Source organism: Drosophila tropicalis, unplaced genomic scaffold (genome assembly GCF_018151085.1).
Source record: "Drosophila tropicalis isolate 14030-0801.00 unplaced genomic scaffold, ASM1815108v1 contig_859, whole genome shotgun sequence".
NCBI lineage: Eukaryota > Metazoa > Arthropoda > Insecta > Diptera > Drosophilidae > Drosophila > Drosophila tropicalis.
The window spans coordinates 4437245-4458201 of NW_027173353.1; the positions used below are offsets into that span (position 1 = coordinate 4437245).

Consider the following 20957-nt stretch of genomic DNA (forward strand, 5'->3'; position numbering starts at 1 on the left):
TAGTACAAAGATTTACAAAATCAAACTACTTTATCTTATCACAATAACGTCATAAAGGTGAAAAGAAAGGTTGTTCTTTAAAGTTATTGGCTTTAAGGGTTTTCCATTACATAATACTTGAAACTTAACACTTCTCATCATAAGTGAGTGTTTATTTGACTAACATTTCAAAGTGTCGCGTTGGGATTACACTGTGCACACACTATAAAAAAAAAAAAAGATTTGCCTTAATAAGTATATGTTGGGAAAAAACTTTTGGCTGTACAGTCATAGCTTTACTATTTATAACAAAATCTTAAAATGTCTCATAAAATTTTGGAAATTCGTCACACATTATTATTATTCTTGTATTAATGAATGAGTTTGCTATAAAATGTTTGACTAATTATCTTAAAATTTAAGCAATTGACTCACTGGAATCGAAGTGACTATCCGTTTTAGTGAATGACCACATGACTTTCAACTTTCGTTGAGGAAAAAAATACTTCCATTTGATCTGTATATTGATAGCTAGAGACTTACATATGTTGATATATAAAAACAACATTTGTTTATGATTTTTAATACCAATTCATTTGGCAAAAGGCCATAGATATGTTACAGAAAACACTCAAACAAATTTAAGTGCATTTCGAATTTGACTAGAATAAACAAAATGGCAATTTACAATTGTATTTGCAGAGAACAATAAATTGATTAACATGTTTACTTGCAAAGCATTTAAAAATGCCATTTTACTATCATCAATCAAATAACTCAACTGGTCAGGCACATTCTCGATATGTCCATTTAGTTCCATAAATGGCCCCATCCAAGGCGTTGACGATGATGACGTTGATAATTAAGAGTCCAAGAAGTGAAAGAAAGAAATCAAACTGCCAAACATATAGAGTGAGCTATAAACTTGATATAAAGTTTCTTAATGACTGTCCAATATCAATATCAATTATCATTATCAGTTCAGTTGACCAGTTGGTCAGTTGACTCTAATGCTTATCAGTGATTTTTTAGAACTATATAGAGGTATAGAGCCATAAAATTGGGCAGTTTATTAAGTTTATACAGGGAATCAAAATGTGACCAATACGAACTCGGGTGATGATGATTATATGCAGAATATGGTTGTGGTTCACCGTTTATTTTTGGATATATTATTGTTTTTATGAATGTGGATTGTAAATTGAAATATACTTGGGACTTGAGGGGAGGTTGTTTGGTCAATTTGAACTTTCAACGGAAATAAGGCGAGCGCGCATTGTCGTTGGTCGGCCCAGCACTTTTAAGTTAAGTATACGCCTTGGTTACCGCAAACGTGTTAATGCTAAAAGAATGCTTGGCAAATAGTTATTGTGTTTTTTTTTTCTTTTCTCTTTTTTATTACGATAATTATAATGTACATATGTATATTTTGTGTGTGTATGTGTATGTGTGTAGGTGAGCTTTAAGGCACATTCGTTGAATTTTACACAAATTGACTAGTTGATTTATGATTTCCTTCACTTGTATTACAAATGTTTTGTATGTATAAATAATGAGTATAAATTGTCTGGTTTTTTTTTTTTTTGTTTTTTGCTCTCCATGAATTAAAAATTAAAAAAATTCGTTGTATGCTACACTAAATAGAAACTCAGTGCAAACTCTTTGGTATAACCGCATGGCTGTGTGTGTGTATTCCTGTATTCCTTTTAGTTTAGAATTTTGCGGGTCAGAAGCAGTATTGGCAGCATCATCAGTGTACTAAGTCCTGCTAATCCTGCGGCTCCTGAACGATTGGCATCTGGCTGCTCGACCAGCACAACGGCACGACTATTCTCTCGCTGCAATTCGCGATAGTTGTTATGCAATTGTTTGCCCTCTTCATATTCAATTTCCTTGAATTGATTAACCTGAGCCTCTGTAACAGGGAATGATTCGGCCAACACAATCCAAGTCACAGCCTCGGCACATGTGGGTGTGGTCAATGAACCGCCATAGGTGAAATAAGACGACACTCTGGGTATCAAATCATTCACCGACAAACTGTCAGCCACCTTAGTTGGCTGATTGATATTATCATAGCTCTTTACAGCCCCCAAACTTTTCACAATGCTGCCGATTGCTTCATTCGCAACACTCGACATATGATAGAGCACTCCGATCACCACAATGCCATCAGGAAAGTTGGCAGCCATAGTTATATTCGGATAGATCTTATTGCGATGCACTATGTGAGCCTCCAAGGGATAACGCTCATCATTTATTGTATGCTCTGACCACCAATGCAGATGAATTTGTTCCACCACAAAATCACTCAACAAGGCTCCGCCATTAAGAGTCAGATCGTGATCAAATCCCGACATTTGAACTGTGGAGAAGTTGAGAGAATAAATACATAAATTAGCCAACCGGCAATTGGGTATCATTTTCATATGCTCTAACTTACTTGAGTGGCCATTGTTGACCATTTGTAAGGCACTCTGATGCTCATCATAGTTCTCAAATTTCAATTCTTCAAATATGCCTTTAAGCGAACCCTTTCTATTTAGGTTAATTGGGCTCTGTTTTTTACCCGTATCACACAAACCGCCCCACTTGGGAAAAGCTAAAATTGGAGGAAAAGAAATCAAAACTTAAATATGGAATATAGAATAGTTGAGGGTCTGATTATTCTTTAAAATTTTCAGATGCTTTAGATTTTGGGACTATTGTTTTATTAATAATAAACATAAATCTGTAATTTATTTAACACAATTTCATGTTCAACGTAATTCAATTCGAATTGAATACTCGGAATTTCGAGAGCGTGCTCTAAGAACATTTTGCTGGGTCAGTAGTTTTATCATTTGTCCAATGATCTGTCTACACTATTCCAAGTTTCAAGTATTTGCATACACAACAATTTGGCACAATTTAGGAAAAATATTGCTCGGACAGTTGAACATCTGTACATACATAGTATATAAGTATATCCGTAGTTAGTCGTTGGCGTTGATTAACTAATTTTAGCAAATGAACTTTAATGGTCACAATGAGAGGCAGTTTACCGATTAGTTTCGCACTTACGTTCATTCGGATTGCTGTCCAAGTCCGGATAGCCCCATTCATTGGCCGAAGTCAGGGCCAAAAGGCAGCAGGCTGCAATTAAGAATAAAAAAGAAATTAAATATATGCAATTTGGTATTTATTATGCATTAATTTGTTTTTTTTTATCTGTTTATTAAGATATAAACTGAGAGAGTGCAAAACAACAGTTGCCATTAAATGCAAAAAGGCCAAAAAAGAAAACAGTCACAAGAAGAAGAAGAGGAAGAGAGGAATTGTATGTATGTCTGTCTGTCGGTCGTTCAGTTAGTCCGTCAGTGGGCCAAGACAACTACACAATGTTTTGTGTATACGTCTCTTCTTATGGGTTTCTTATTTGGCAACGTCAATAGCCCCATAGCAGCACCTTGCACTTGACTCTTGTTAGCTAAAAATAATCAGGAAATTTATGATGTCGCCAAGAGCAAAGACAAAGAAGAAGAAAACATACATATAGCAACATATGTGCAGAGAAAATCATTTGGCTAACCAATAAACGTGAGAGAATCATATTTGCCACTGGACTAAAAGCATTTTGACAGCCACAGATCAACATATCAACTAAATATGCCTCTGACATTGTTTTAATTCGTTTTGTTGTTGTTTTTTTTTTATAGGGTGAAGCATTTAAAAAATACTGAAATATCAACATAACTCTTTAATTTGCAATCAAAATGGTCAAATCAACATTAAAAGTGCTCATAAAAGTGGCACATAAAAAGCCACACCACATAGAATATATGTAGACTCTCATTTGTTTTTCTCTTGCTTAGTTAAACTTTAGCGTTTATTTATGAGCAAAGAAAATGACGACAACAGCTGAGGAAATTTGGAAAATTTAAGACAAAAAAATACTTGTACTAAATGTACGGAATGCCTTTTTGGCATAAGAATGTAGGAAAAATCATGATCAGCTGACGTAGGGAGCAATTAAATTTTCTCAATTTTTTAAGGGAATCGACTATAAAATCAAAATGATTTAATTTATGATCATGACTAAATGTTGGCTTATTTACCAAAATTGTATGTACTTTTCCTTGTCTAGTTTAATGAGTTTTTATGTGTTGTTGTTGTTGTTGTTTTTCGATACTTGAAAATCTAATCAAGAATTTCCATTTGTGTAAAAAAAAAATTGGAATTGAATTTTTCCATTTTGATTAAAAAGACATTCAATCATTTATTATTAATATGATATTTCGCTTTTGTTTAATTATAAATGATGAAACTGATTATGACTTATACTAAATACTTGGTTAATGTCAATAGAAAATTAATCACAAGACCGAATCTATTTTTGTCTATCTATTTGGCGTAATTTTTTTTTTTTGATTATTTAATCAACTATAGACATTTCGAATTTTTAATCATAGACCCATAAAAAATAAACCTGAGCATGATGTGTTTTAAAAAGTTAAGCATTACGTTTGAATCTATTTATGTTAGGTAGTTACTTTAATTTTAAGTTTTATACACTATATTAAAGTAAGTACCTAACACACATAAAATCGATCATAATATATATACTTAGAATAGAATATAGGCGTAGTTTGGGGTTAAAAATGCTTTGACTTTGAATTCCAACTCAAACAAAGATCAAAACTGAAATGGGTAAGTAAAATAAGGGAATTTCGCTCCCTGAAGTATGCAATAAACAGTCAAATAATTTGTCTTTTAAGACATTTTAAGTAGTTTTTGAATGTCCTGTAAATAAGAACTAATCCTCGATGCAAAAAATGTTAATGGACAATTTCTAAGTTACAAGGCATCTAAAAAGTTATACATTTTTCAAAAACAATAATTGCTTTTCGAGCCCATTGCATACCTAAAGGGGCAAGTTTACCTTATGAATGATATTAAAGTCTACTAAACCTTTGTATCTATTTGAAAAACCATCAAAATTACTTAACTCCTTTCAAGTTTAACTTTCCTCATAATGTATATGTAGGTATGTCCTTATTTTCTCGTCCTCTTTACTTAAGACATTTTCTGTGTATTATGTACCAGTTATCTCTGTCTACAGTAAAAGGTTCTCTTTTATCCTACCTAGGTTATAATTCTTAGCGAGTTGTTGGCACATAGAAGCTAAGTCCTTTTGCCATTTCTCTAATACCCTTTTAATTAGGGTATTACCTTTGTAAGAAACTGACTCATTGTGATAATGATATTTTAAATGTATATATATTTCTATAATTATTATGTCAAATTGTAAATATATAAAGCGATCAGATAAGATTGGCAAACAAAAGATCTTTCGAGTGTTGTCTAAACCACTTAAATGATTACAAGTTTTGATTATTTTCCGCTTTCATCAACTTGAACTATTTGCAAAAGCGATGCGACTTTGTATAATGGCAATCACATGCAACAAATGTCGAGCAACAATTTAAACTGCAATTAAGTGTTTGCATGTAAAGTTTATTTAATTTAAGAGAAAAACAAATAAAAAGAACATAGTACAAAAAAAAAACTGTATAAACTGTTCAATACTATTCCCTTTAATCTGCGTAAAAAATAGTTAACAGCATGTTAAACAAAATTGGGATAATCATGTGAAAAATGGCACAAAACAAGCAATCGAAATTGCACTTGAAAAATGAAATGCATCGCTGGACATATAGTGAAATTCTTGTTATACACACACACACACATACATATATCTGTTTATGTGTAGTTGGAATATACTTAACATATAATGTCTGTTGTGTCTGTTTTTTTGGCATTGCATTTTTGGCCATGTCAGCTTTAATTCAATTTATTATTTTGCATTGCACAGCAGGCGAGATAATGTCGAATTGAGTTGTTTCATTTTTCTGTCAAATCACTGTTGCCATTGCCCCCGCCCCGCCCCTCCATCCACACACCCCGCAGATACCAACCAGATTCTCAGACATGCGTTTATTTAACTAACTTGCTATGGGATACTCAGTTCTTTTCCATATTGAACTTTATGAAGATTTTTACAATAGGCCATATTACACTGATAAAAGGAGAACATTTCGGGAGTGAGCCACATTTGATTTGAAATTGTCAATTGCTTATAGCAGAGAGGTAAGATAAAATGCCAGCACAATGCGGATCACATGAATATATACTATATGGATACTTCAAATATCGTGAGGCGAGCCTCCATAAATTGTGGGTTGGGTTTATCCAATTATTAAATTTATTATACGTTCTTTTCTTTCAAATTTATTATCCTATAATAAAAGGAAAATATTTATCTTTATTTTTAAGAGGACTTTAAATTGATTCAAGTGCAAATTTTCAATCTATCTTATTTAAGACTACTTAAATTGAAATTTGGAGAAGATTATAATCTTCAGTTTCTGTTCTCCAAGATATAAACAAGTTTCTACAATCTGTTTTCTAATATGAACTTGAATAGTTTTTAGTTTTAGCTATAACTTTTTGATTTACCATGACAATTTTTTGCAAGTGGACTCTTCTATTATTGTTTACAGTTGAAATAAACTCAATATTCTGTCATTTATATCGGATATTTGATATCTTCTCTATTATCTTGCCCCCATACTGTGAGAGAGGAATGTGTCAGCAAAAAATGAAATTGTTCTTTAGCTGCTTCTAATCAGAGGAAGACTTTGGCATTCTGTTGCTGACGCGTTGATGTTGGTTTACCCAGCCCAAAAACGACATAATGGGGCAAATATCTAAAGTCCCCCTTTCAATAAAAAGGTGCTATTAATTAATAACAAAATCGCAGACTATATGGTGTATGATTTCTAATTTTATGAAGTTTCATTTAATTTTTTTTCTCTCTTTTTTTGGATGATCATGATTGATTATGATAGAAATTTTCCGTTCAACTTTCCAAGTGCCCGTCATATCAGTGAAATGAAAATAAAGGGAGTTAAATGGCATACAATATAAATTAATAAACAAACTGATAGTGAGACCGAGAGAGATGGACTTAGTTGTCAGACAAAGATGTAAGTTCAGTTCATTACACTGTAATTGAGATTGTGGTATGCAAATACTTGCAATCAGAACGGAAGCATTCTGAGGGAAAGGGATTTATCAGAAGAATGGAACGATTTCATTTCACACGCCAAAAATCAACAATTACAATTCCTTTGTATTTGAAGTAGACGCTTCATTGACTTTGCGTCAGGGGATTGGCTGGAAAAACAGAATGTTCTCTGCCCTTTTCATCAATGGGAATCATCAATTGACGTAACAGAATCGAAAGAGTTTATTTATATGTAATTTAATCGGCTGTTTTGACATATATGTCGAATAAGAGTATTTCAGTATATATATCTTCACTTGAAATCACTGCTAATCTGAGTCGTCTTATTATCGGACCAATTTTATTCGATAATGGCGCCTGTTTCCAAGCATTTTAGTATGTGTTCGATTAGACTTAATCTCATCTCCCTCAGACATCCATAAACTTTTATAGCCAAAGTACTAAAACTAATTGCCACTTAATCGTTTAATATGCATTACAGTCGAAAAATTCGAACCTTATCTGAAGATTTGTCCACATGACGTACAATTACCTGACCACTTGAAGTCTTGTTTTTTCTTTGAAATTGATATGAATAGTTGGCAGATAGTTCAATGTTCTTCCCAATAACCTTACACTTTGGGTTGACCCTTATCAAAATTTTAGATACACCCGTTGGATGAGTCAGTCGGTGAGGTTTTTGGGTTTATCATTGGACTGCAGAGGATTTGCAAACAAATAATCAATTTATTTGTTTGAGTATCATTTGATGATTCATTGTCAAATGTTCTAAGTAGACTCTTTGAATAGGTTGGCTTATTGTAGTCATAGATTCAATGATTGCCTTCAAGTGTGTATGTATGTATGTATGTGTCGCGGTTTCTTAATTAGCCAAAACAAAAAAAAAAAAAGTAAGCCTCACTGCCTTATAATTGTAATGGGACTAAAAGAAATTTCAGCTGTTTAAATGTGGTCCGAACTGGTTTTAATTGTTCGCCACTAAGAAAGAGACTTTGTCATTCGTGTAAGTAGCTTAAAACTGATTTTAATTAAAATAATTAACCAAAATTTTATATAATCTTGTTTAAAGTGAAATGAAGACAATTTTACAGTCTTTGTCGGCATTTTGATCAGTTGCAGAAATTGTTAAATCTTCAACTAGTTTGCTTTTAAGTAATTGAAAGATATTAGTTTTGGGTTTTTAAATAAATCTAGAAAAATTTTTGGAGTGGTAACCTTAAGATATCAAAATTTGTCAACTACTCATTGACAAAATTACACGACCATTTCAAAAACTCACTGTTTGGGCCTAAATAGAGGCAAAAAACCCGAAAATTATGAGAGAGATTCCTATTTTTGATTCGTATATATTTAATATTTGAAGGTTACAATAATTATACATATATGAAAAGTTAAAACAAAAACACCTTAAATGAATTTGATTAACAGAATTTTCTTTTACTTATTTTTTTTTTTCTACTCTACAGTTTGGTTATTTAGTTTTATTTGCCTTTAAATGATTTCTAATACTAAATATTTCTTGTATATTTTAAAATTTTGAATTCAATTTAAACAAATTGTAAAATATTTAAAGTAGAATACATTAGGTTTGATTCCTGTTAACTTAATTATTGTTATGCCAATCACTTATTAACTGAAACGACTGCCAAAAGAATAAAATAATGAAAACAAAAACTAAAAAACATAATTTAATTGCTTTTAAACAAAATAAAATATGTTGTTCATTTGTATTTCACTTTGCTAGCATTTCTATTTGATTAACATAAGAAAATTGATGAAAACGTCGGAAATTTTTGGCATTAAATTATATTTTAGCATAAAAAAACTTCTTTGGCCATGAATTTGGTCTAAAAATTAAAAATTTTGTTTTTGTTTCGTCTGTCTTTATAAAAACTTTGTAAAAATTTGGTAAAATTTCATTTGAATTGAAAGACTTATTGCAAATATCCGCAATTGAAATTGAACTGTCATCCAACTAATCACACACTTCCATCCCATTGTGGGAAACGACAATTGCATATAGAATATGTAGATAGATAGGTAATATAGCTAGCATATATACATATCGTAGAAAGAAGACCGACATGTAATTTTTTGCTATAGCCTAGAGCTTAATCGCAAAGCCCATTGTCTAATTTCCACTGTCCACTTATCAATGCAAAATGATCGGCTTAATTGCAACGCAACTAAAAAATAATTGTAATTAATAGCAACGACAATTAGAAAAATTTTCTTAAATTTTACAAGCACTCGGATTGGATGGGAGCAGGTAAAACTAAAAAAACAAAAAAATTCAGAAATTTACCTAATGTCACGAAGATTGGAAAATGCATTTTTATTTCACTTGTTTTTTTTTGTTTTTAATTTAAAATTTATTTACAATTAGCACTTGCACTTGAAAATTCTTAGAATTTATTTAGAATTTTATTTTTCTTGTTAGGCAGAAGGAGGCAAGAATGGAACACGGAACTTTCCAAAGTCTCAGAGAGAACTCCAACAGTTTGTGGCAAGGCACGCGTCTTTTATAACGGGAATGGGAAACCGCAACGGGCGTCAGCGGCAGCGGTGACCAACAACCAACCAAACGCAACTGAAAACAGAACTGAAAAGCGAACCCCGAGGTATCCGAGCAATTCATGTACTCGAACACACACACAGACACACGGACGTACTTACACACCCACAGATACTGGCACGAACACACACACACAGGCAGCAGCTAACTCAATGCGAATTGAATTGAATTATGGCAAGGTTTGTATTTATTTTTTGTCGGTTTTTCGCTCTCCCACCGAACAAATATGAAAAGATACAAAATGGAGAAGATTTCTAATCCCCCTTTTAAGCATCCCTAATCCCCTCACCCCCTCACATAGTCAACTATATATGTACATATGTAGGTAATATATATAGGTTATGGCAGGAAGATATGGCCACAATTTGGTTCATTCTGCTTACGTTTGCACATTTTGCATTAATTTATTAAAATTATGAGAATTAATCATAATTTAATCAACCGAAAATGACCAATTGTTGCACCCACATATCATTTAACAAGGGGCAAGCAGCATACACAAAATGCTAATTGAATCAAATAGCGGCCACATGAGACGAAACTATGTAGAGTAAGTAGGGCTGCTGGGCAAAGGGGCGTGGCATATAATCGACAGTTGTGAACATCATAAAAAGGGCAGTTAATCTGTGTGTGAGTGGAACCCAAAAAAAAGAAAAAAGGGGCAGCAATAACTGCAACAAAAGTCAATGTCACAGCCGGCAGCTGCCTTTTTGGCCTCTCTGCCTGCTGTCAGCAGCGTTTATTGTGGCAAAAAAGAGAGAGAGAGACAGCGAGAAAGAGTGAGACAGAGAGCTAGTGAGTGAGCAAATCAAAATGCATTTCCGCCGCAAATCGATTTTTGCTGTCAATTGCAGCTTGCAACGTGGAGAATATCATATTAGATCTCGATCAACAAATTTAGCGGGAAATATTTTATTTGACCCACCTAATAAATAAAATAAATTGGTTTCACATAAAACATAGAAAGTAATTAAACCATAAATATCATTATATGTAATTACATATTATAAAGAAATTTTAGATAAAAACCAGTTTTTTATGGAGTTCAACTACTAATGACGAATAGTGACATTCATTTATATTAACAATGAGTATTTAAAGACGTTAAAGAGGTACTTAATAAAACGAGGACTTTTTATGCATTATTTTACCTGGATTATAAGTAATTCGAATACCGAGTTTCATTCCAATAGCTTTCCAAATGGATGCATGAAGTTGATTTGCTCTGATGGACGGACGGACGGACCTGGTAACCAATTTTATAACACCCTCTGCAAGGGTATAACAACTTTTTAAATTTGCAAAAGTACAAAATATTCAAAAATTTCAGTAAACATAGTTAAGTAGGTACATACTTACTTTATTCTCCATCAATATTGTTAAGCAAACCGAACAAAGCTTCATTGAATATGCAATTTTTAAATATTTAATGTAAGTCTTGAACCTTATCAAGTTGGGGAAAATTTCTGATGATATTTGAAGTCAACTAAATCTCCACAAAGTCAACAAAACTCTTATGACCCTATCTCTTTATTTATAGCAATGTTTTATTTGATGTAATTTCGAGTGGCTTTCTAGATTTATTGCCCACAAAGTATGTGCCAAGTATGTTAAAAAGCCAAGGGTAGGGGATTCACCCGGTGAGAAAGACCCCAAAAAAGAGAGACATTTGAATTTCAGTTACTATTCTAAAATGGTCAAAATGAATGTTTGTTCAGTTTAATAGACTTCATTAAATTGCTGGCCTATGAAATTGTTGCAATTTGTTGCACAAATAGCTAAATTGCATGCCAAATGAAATAGGGTCCTTTTAGTTTACTTAAAAATGTTCATTGCAAATCAAATGCTAGAATTATAAATAGAAAATCGCTGCACCTTTTTGAGTGCTTTATCAGGCATTCGCATCAATTTTAGGGGGGCGAATGCATTTTGTTAACCGCCGGAAAAGCAAATAGATAGACAAGCGCGATGACAAAATGCTTTCTCGCTCTCTCTCTTTCGGTCTGGCCAAGTGGCACGCAATCCGGCGGGGCGGGGTCCCACATGTGACAAATTGTGCACACTCGCTGACCCCAATTATTATTACAATTACATTAAGCGACAAATAGGGCCAGAGTAGAATTTAAATAAACAGCGTGTGACAGACAAAATGTTTTGCGAATTAAAATTGAACGGCAATCAGACACCAATTGAAAAGCAATAAACATGTGATTTCGATTTGATTTGCTAATCGATGGTACAATTTAATTAATTAAATGAATGGCTGCCGGACAGCAAAGTGAGCAATCATCAATTGATGTTAAATTGAATTTTACGTTATTTAATAAATCTTGGCGGGTAAATTTAAAATGTTTGCTCACTGGCGCCACGTAGCCAGCCTGAATTTTATCGATTAGTTCTCATTTGTATCGAAAAATAATCGATAGCGAGTCAAAAGTAATCGATAGATCATGAAAAAATTGACAAATCGACAAATTGACTATTTAAAGCATTTTGTTTAGAGGTAACCATTAAATTAAAAATTACATTGTTCTAGAAACCCTAATTTCAATAAATTCAAAAACAAAACCAAAGTTCGGAATGAAATTTGTTAATAAATTGAAAATAGTCGTAGTGCAAATATTTCAATCTCAGTCGGCCGGTCAAATGTTTTCTATTAGTCGGTGAATTATTTCAGTTATTTGTTTTATACGTTAAATTTTATTGTTTGTTTTTTTTTTTTACCGTTCTGTGCATTTGGCAATCGCACTATTAGCAAAAAGACAAAAATTATTAAATTAAACCAATTATCGAGTGTCATCGCCGGCAAAAATTTACGGCGAGAGGGCAAACATTTACGGCAAAAAAAAACTGCGGCGAGAAAACCAAATCGAAGCAGCACTGCGAGCGAGATATATTTTTATTTTCTAAAAGTTTATTGCCAATTTTAAAAGGATTTGCGTGCATCAGAGCAAGGAGTCAAGTGCCGGTTAGCCGTAAGTTAAATAATATTTGCAAAATTTCATCTATTGCAGTTGTAAAATGGGTTCCCAAAATCACAAAATCTTCGGAAAAGAACCGAAAAAAAAAACGAAAAAGAAAAATGAAATTTGCAAAGCGGCAGCGCCGGCAGCGGCAGCGACTGCGGCGAATTTGAATATGTGTGCAGCTGAAAGAAGAAAAAGGGCTACGGCACGAATTATAATAAACGATTCAAATTCAAATCACTTATTTATCCATTTGGATAACTAATATAGGAATTACATATGTTTAAAAACGTATGGTTTTAATGTGTGTGTACATTTAATATGTAAAAAAAAACTACGGCATGTGCCTGTCACACAGATCATGGGTGTTTGTATGTATGTGTGTAAGACGGTGCGGCAGAGTATGCTTGTGTGTGTGTGTGTGTGAGGAATTCTTATTGGAAAAGCGTGCTCAGCAGTGTGAACGAACGAATAAAACATTTCGGCGGCCGCTGCTTTTTTTGTGCCTGTGTGTGTGTGTAAGAGAGAGCGCTGCTCGCAAGGCATACGAAAGAAAGACAAAAATTGAGAAGAAGAAGAAGCCGGTGCTGTCACTGCCTCAGCTGACGTAAACGTCGCTGTTGCTGCTGCGTTTTATATATGTGTGTGTGTGTGTTTTTTTTTATTTATGCCCAAAATAACTTCAAACTGATATTTGAATTCTTCTTCTTGTCTGTCAATATAGAACATAAAAAATATTAATTTATTTATTTTTCTTCTCACAACTTCTTGACAGGAACAGCAAGCAAAAAGACTGATTACAAAGTAAGCAGCAGCAGCATCAGCAGCAGCGAAAGGAATTTCACCCAAGGCTAACTTCAGGAGAAAACTTCACTTTATTTCAATTTTGTGAGTATAAAAGTTTTTAAAAATTTTCAAAAAAAAAAAACAATAGCTTATCTAATCATTTTCACATTCCCAAAGGCAAAATCAACAACAACAACAATCAATCATCATATATAAAAATATATATTGAAAACTAGAAAACGGAAAAAGTGAATTTTATAGAGAATCAAAGCAAACTTTCTTTCAACTGCATTTGGCTTGTTTGGACAACACTTTTGAAGGATAACGACCATACCCCACAACGACGAAGCACAGGAGGAGGACGAGCACGCGGCAGGAGACGAGTGTGCGGCGGCTAAGGTCCAAGAAGCAGGCGGGGGCCCACAACCATAACAACATCAAGAATTGCAACTGCAATAGCTTCATCTGATCAATCAAGTGGATAACATTTACCAGCACATTGGACATTATGGACGATTTGTTGGTCGAAGTTAGACTTGATAATGGCGCCTACTATAAGGTATGAGGGCGGGCGGGCGATTGGCGTCGTTGTCTTACTGTCTGTCTGTCTGCCTGCCGCCCCAGGTTCTAATTTCGTGAATTTTAGCTTTATTTCTTCTATAAATAACTGCAGCATTTTGTTGAGTGGAGTCTCGACATCATCCACACACACAAACACAGACACGCGTAGAGGGCTGCGTCGCTGCAACTGCGCTGTCAATCTTGTACGTGTGGGTGCATCGGCAGCAGCAGAAGCACTCTCAAAGTCAGTAGCTTTGGTCAGTTTTTAGCTTCATTTTATGTCATGGTTAGGTGATTCCCCTTTTTCGGGTAAAAACAATTTTATTTCAATAAATATTGCGCTGAGATTTATGCCGTAGAAGTGATTTTTAAATTGAAATGTCGAATCATACATATATCTACAACTGCTTTGATTGTCATATTTTATAATGTATTTGTATTAACATTCTTTAACTAGTAGTCGGTTATATAATACTATAGATTTATTTCTTCGTTTCGCCAGGAAACGCATCCTCTGTTTAAAAGTAGAATATCATAAGCATCAAGTTGACATTCAATGATTTTTGCAATTTAAGGCGATCGCTATTTGTGATGGGGTTGGAGGGGTTAAGACACTTCGCGAAACACACTCTGCTCCATTGATGTTTTTCAGATGAATCAGCTTGAATAGCGTATAATTATTTGTTTTTCTTTTAGATAAGGTTTCAATAGCTTGTCTGTCCCCCATCCCATTTGCTGCATGCATTTCTCAATTTCTGAGCCATTTTTTTTTTGTTTTCTTTTTACTATTTTTTATTTTTTTTTAGAATGATCATAAAAATAAATAAATTATATATACATATGTAGCTAAAAAGAAGAATATTATAAGGCATACAACATTAATGACACACATTTTTCTCTCTTTCTTTCTCTATTTTCTCCCCGCTCGCTCTCTCCATCGTTTTCCCCTCTGTGATGGTTGGTCTCTGCTCTGCACCTTCCGCAACGACGACAACAGGGCCAGGTGACAGCTGTCGGTGATGATGGCATCTTTGTGGATGTGGACGGGTAAGTTATCTATCGGGACAAACAAACAAAACAGCAGACACAAACACACACACACAAATTAAAAAAGCTAAAAGAATAAGAATAAGGGAAAAACGTGCGAATTTGATTTAAAGTAAAACATGTAAAGTGTTTTGTATACATATTTTCCAACTAATTTGCAACAATTAATATAATCTCGGTATGCCTAGTGACGTCTCAAATGCCGACGACTCGTCGTTTTTTGTTTCTTGCTTTTTGGCATCAAAATTAGAAATTAGAGATGCTGGGCACGCATCATTAATGCTTTGCCTCTGCTCTCGACTGTCGTCTGTCTGTGTGTCTTTCTGTCTGCCTGTCTATCGTTAATTTGGCGCAATTTGTTAAAATTCTCTGCTGCTGCTGCACTAACATATCTCCTATTTGGTGGCGTCATATGTAGGCAAAACAGCTAACTGACTGACGATTCACTGACCAAAGACGACATAGTGTCTTGTCGCACTCCACCCTGACAGCTTTTCAAAGCCAATAACTGTGTACATATGCTTCTGACGGACTCTCTCTTTCACACTTTTCGCTTTTTCTTTTTATCTAACGGTGGAGAGGGGCAAGGGGTAGCCAGCTCCTGCCAAAGCGCTGTCAAGTGCGAACGACAAATGCCACTAAGCAGCAGTAGCAGCAGCGGCAACAACAACAACAGCATTTAGCCATCTTGGTCAGCATCCAAGGAAACTATTTTTAAATACTAAATGAGAAAACATTTCATTCCCAATTTTTCAAAATGGCCATGTCAATTGGTTCAATCAATTTGCAACTGATGTCAATAGATTGAATAGTTTTTCGAATATTGATTAGTATTCAGTTCAAGTTTGACAAAGTTGCAGGCTATTTTAGTATTTTTTAATTATCAGACGTTTGGTCTTAATTGCTGCCACAATAAAAAAAAAAAAAAATTAAATGTCGTAAAAAGTATAGTATTTTACATATATAACTTATTTTTAGCATTGATGATAGATGTCATGAACGATAAAGAACAATGATCTTTATAGAAGATTTACTGGATATTATTATTAATTTATTTTCATTAAATCAAGTGAAATTTAATTACAAATTATTTCCAATTCGACAAAAAAACTAAAAAAAGAAAAGTATACAATATTCGATGAGTTCAATATAGAAAAATTTTAATTTTATTCTTCTTGTAGATAGTTTCTTCATTTTGGTGGTGGTCTTTTGGCTGTTTTGTGGCCTGCTGCATTTTTGTGACATTTTTGGAACGAAAGTTTTTAGTGTTTTGGTTTTGGTCTCATTTAATTTGGTATTCTATCCCCAATGGTTGTTGGTGTGGCGTGAAGAGGGGGCACAATGTCTCATATGTGTATGCTAGAGATTCTTCTTTGAGTTGAGCTAAGCGGCAGCTGAGTCTAAAATTAGTTGGACCATCCTGTATGTGTGTCCACTGTGTTTGGTTATACTCCCTCTCTCTCTTTCTTTAAATATGTATGTGTGTGTTTGTGTGTGTCTATATGGCATTTCCGATTTGTGTCTTATGCCGCGGACACTGTGCGGCACCCCCACACTTGTTGTTGTTTGTTTGCTTGGCATTTAGCCAAATGTAAGATGCCTCAGTAGAAGCAGCAATAGCAGAAGAAGTTGCAATTGTTTTTTTGGCAAACACCTGTCGGTAGATTTGTTTTTTCTACAATATAGCAAACATTTTGATTGTATTGCATTGTTTGTTATATATTGCAGTGTGCCCGAGGTTTTGAAATATCCGTTTATCAATGTACGCCTGCCACCCAAAGGATCTGTCGAGGCGTCGTCAGCGGCGGGAGGAGCATCACCATCGGGTTCAACGCCAGCTGGAGCACCCAATTTTGAGGAGGGCATGGAAGTTGAGGTATTTACGCGCACAAATGAGCGCGAAACCTGCGGCTGGTGGGTGGCCGTTATCAAAATGCTCAAAGCTGATATCTGTGCGGTGGCCTATACTGGTTTCGAGACACCCTATACTGAAATCTGTGAACTGGGCAGATTGAGAGCCAAAAATCCGAATCCGCCAATAACACCGAAGTCGTTCTATCAGTTTACGCTGCCTGTGCCCGAAGAATTGCGTGAAGAGTGAGTTGGACACTTGGATAAATAAATAATTTGCAGAGTCATTTCACTTCGTGCATTTATTTTGTCCTTTAGAGCCCAAAAGGATGGAATACATACGGAATTTCAGCACAGAATTGATGCGGGTGTTTGTAACTATAGTCGCGATCTGGATGCCCTGATTGTAATTTCCAAATGGGAGCACACTCAGAAACGTGCCAGTATGCTCAAGGATATGCATTTTCGTAATCTATCACAAAAGGTATATCAATTTGTCATTCTTAACGGAATCAGTGTCAAAATAACAGAAGTTTGTCATTCGAAATTTCAGGTTATGCTCTTGAAAAGGACTGAAGAAGCTGCGCGTCAGCTCGAAACGACCAAACTAATGAATCGTGGGTAAGTGGAAAAGCCTCAAATGGTAGCTACTCTACTCTACTAAAAAAACCTAGTATTATGATTAGACGTGATAAAATTACATTACAATTTGAATAACTAAATACTCTCTCTCGTTATCTGTGTAGGAACTATGTTGAGGAATTTCGCGTACGCGAAGATCTCATGGGTCTGGCAATTGGTTCGCATGGCTCGAATATACAAGCTGCACGCACGCTGGTCGGCGTCACCAATATCGAGCTGGAGGAGAAATCATGCACATTTAAAATTAGCGGCGAAACTGAAGAATCAGTGCAAAGTGCACGCGCAATGCTTGAATATGCCGAGGAGTTCTTTCAAGTGCCACGTGAATTGGTGGGAAAAGTGATTGGCAAGAATGGTCGCATTATACAGGAAATTGTCGACAAAAGCGGTGTCTTTCGAATCAAGGTGAGTGCTGTGAGTATTGTGCGCTCAAGGAAAATATTTCCTTATGTATATATGTATATTTTTTTTAATTTCCAATCAACGCAACAGATCGCTGGCGATGATGAACAAGACCAGAATATACCGCGTGAGTTGGCGCATGTACCGTTTGTGTTCATTGGCACTGTTGAGAGCATTGCGAATGCCAAAGTGCTGCTGGAATACCATTTGTCCCATCTAAAGGTGAGCTATAATGGTGTCTTAAGAGAAATCTCAACTAATTTCGGTTTCTCCCAGGAAGTGGAAAAGCTGCGCCAAGAGAAATTGGAAATCGATCAGCAACTGCGAGCCATACAAGAATCCTCAATGGGCTCCACACAAAACTTCCCCGTCTCGCGACGTTCTGAGCGCGGCTACAGCAGCGACATTGAGTCAGTTCGCTCTATGCGTGGCGGTGGCGGTGCTCAGCGCGGTCGTCGTGGACGTGGTGGTGGTGGCGGCGGTGGTGGTGGTGGCGGTGGAAATGGTCTAAATCAGCGTTATCAAAACAATCGACGCGATGACGATGACTACAATTCCCGCGGCGATCATCAGCGCGATCAGCAGCGTGGCTACAGTGATCGTGGAAGTGGCGGCGACGGTGTTGGAAACTATCGCGGTGGCAACGGCGGCGGTGGAGGAAATGGAGGTGGTGGTGGCAACAACAGACGCGGTGGCTCAAATCGTCGACCTCCACGCAATGATCAACAAAATGGCAGGGACTATCAGCACCTTAATCACAATGAGGATATGCGGGAAACGCGTGAAGTGAGCAGTGTGGAAAGAGGTAAGTGAAAGGAATTAAGAATTTCAATACTTACCACCAAGTGAAAGACATTTTGTTGGTCATAGTTTGTGATACTTAAGGAGTACTGGCAGATAGAAAAAGGGATAAGTCAAACAAAATCAATTTATTTCATACTAAATTTAACGGTTTGAAATTTTTTTGTATTTCTTTTTATTGAAATCTCCAAAGGCTATACATTTTTACTACTTATCTTAATTATAATTAGAACTTTATTCTACTTATTTGGTTGTAATAATAGTTTTATGGCTTTGGCAAATTGTTGCCCTCCGCAATCTCCTTTGCCAAAATTGGCAGATGAAACCATCTAATGCTTACCTTTATTGACAATGCTAATATTTCGACAACAGAAGTATCCTAAAAGTGTTATTAAAATTTAACTATGGAACATTTAGCCAAATATTTACCGAATTCGAACTCAATACATCTCTGTTTATTAGTCAGATGCGAGGCAGCAGATTCAGCCAGAAGTAGTTAGAAAGGGAGATTACTTAATCACATTATAGTTAGTTAATTATTGAGGTATTCAACTCTCTTACTTTTTAATTTTAACACAGCGGATAGCAACTCTTCGTACGAGGGCAGTTCGAGAAGGCGTAGAAGGCAAAAGAACAACGGAGTCACCAATAACAGTAAGCTTTAAGATTTCAACAAAAGTGGACCTATTTTAATTAAATTTAAATTAATTAGCAAATGGTGCGTTGCTAAATAATAACAAGCAACAACAGCAGCAGCCACAGCCGCCGGCGCAAACAAATAAGACGTCACAGAATGCCACCGATATCCAAAAACAGAATAGCGGCAATGCGAACAATGCTGGCGGTGCAATTAAATCAAAGGATGCGGTTCGCAATAGTGAGAAACCACAGCAACAACAGTCGGGGCCACAACAGCTGCAACAGCCGCCACCCCTGCCACAGCAGCAGCAGGCGCCGCAACAGCAGTCGAAACCGCGACGCAATAACAAGAATCGTAGCAACAACCACACAGATCAGCAGTCGGGTCAGCAGCAGCAGCTGACGGAGAACATCAAAAAGGAGGGTCTGGTCAATGGCACTTCCTAAACACCAGCAGCAACAGCAATTAATGCAACTAAACACAACAACACGAAAACATTGTTCGACCGACAGCATCAACAACAACACCCGAGAGAAACAAAAACAGAAATTAGTTTGCTTGCAACACTGCAACAAACAAACAAATGAAACAAAACTGAAGCAGGCAAACGTAAATTTTAATGTTAATATCGTTAAATATCGCCCCGCCACATTACAACAAACAAAAAAAAAAAAAAAACCACAAAAATAACACAAAAAAATCAATGAAAGAACGTAACACCAACAACAACAGCAAAAAAGAGAAGAATCGGCAGCATTCAAAACAAACAAATTGTTGGATTAACTATTTCAGTAACTAAAAACAAAAAAGAAGAGAAAGCCGCAAAAATATATAAAAAAATATACATGAAATATGTAATAACTGTAAAAGCATACAATAACAACACACACACACACATACACACTACATACTCAAACACTCATATATAAATATATATACAAACACACACATACAGAGACAGATAGACCGTTCGAATTATACACAAAAAGGAATTGGAAAACACATCCTCCTCCTTATTTATATATATATGCCTGTGCCTAGGCTTTTAATATGCTTACATCGAGTACATCAACACATACACTTCAATAACAATCAAAATAAAATTATGTATAAAATTTAATTAAAATGCAATTATTTGCCTCAAAAAAAAACAAGAACAGAACAAGAAGCGAATAACAATTTCAAATGTGTTAACAAATTTATCCAAAACCTAAAACCTTTCATAAACCTTTTTTGGCTTCTAAATACTTTAGAACAAACAGAAGAATAGGAAAATTACAATATAATTGCTTTTTTCTTTATTGGTCTTGATTTTTGTTTATTTTTTTTTTATAAATGAACGAATTTTTGATTAGTTTAGTTTGTTTTGTGTATAATTCGTGCAAACTATGCAAGTGTCGAGACAGTTTTTTTTATATATATATATTATATATATTAATTAATATTTTTATTAAAATCTACTTTTTTTGTATTATTAAATGTTTAGTTTCCTTGGCCGCAAAGTGAAAATGAAAAGTAGCCAAAGGAAAATGCAACAAGAAAATCGAAAAAAAAACTTGTTTGATTTACATGGAAAATCCTCTCTTATTTTGTATAATGTTGTATTTATTACTATTATTAACTCATCACACACACACA

At 34.9% G+C, this 20957-nt stretch overlaps 2 protein-coding genes across 3 annotated transcripts; one reads left to right on the forward strand and one right to left on the reverse strand.

Annotated features, from left to right (window-relative positions):
- Positions 1-1683: 1683 nt before the first annotated feature.
- On the reverse strand, positions 1684-9624 carry CAH7 (Carbonic anhydrase 7). The gene is made up of 4 exons (XM_068296745.1): positions 9354-9624; positions 3043-3114; positions 2423-2581; positions 1684-2344 (listed from the first exon to the last, which is right to left on the reverse strand). The coding sequence occupies exons 1-4, from the start codon at positions 9379-9381 to the stop codon at positions 1686-1688; spliced, it is 918 nt and encodes a 305-aa protein (XP_068152846.1). The 5' UTR covers positions 9382-9624; the 3' UTR covers positions 1684-1685.
- Positions 9625-12278: 2654 nt separating this feature from the next.
- On the forward strand, positions 12279-20498 carry Fmr1 (synaptic functional regulator FMR1). Of its 2 annotated transcripts, none has more exons than XM_068296106.1 (12): positions 12279-12598; positions 13365-13477; positions 13553-13934; positions 14934-14983; positions 16712-17080; positions 17153-17318; positions 17388-17455; positions 17581-17890; positions 17969-18100; positions 18155-18683; positions 19259-19333; positions 19392-20498. In XM_068296106.1, the coding sequence occupies exons 3-12, from the start codon at positions 13884-13886 to the stop codon at positions 19763-19765; spliced, it is 2124 nt and encodes a 707-aa protein (XP_068152207.1). In that variant the 5' UTR covers positions 12279-12598; positions 13365-13477; positions 13553-13883; the 3' UTR covers positions 19766-20498. The 2 variants fall into 2 exon arrangements, with proteins under 2 accessions (XP_068152207.1, XP_068152208.1); XM_068296107.1 differs by having other exon boundaries at positions 12280-12598; positions 17581-17881.
- Positions 20499-20957: the final 459 nt, after the last annotated feature.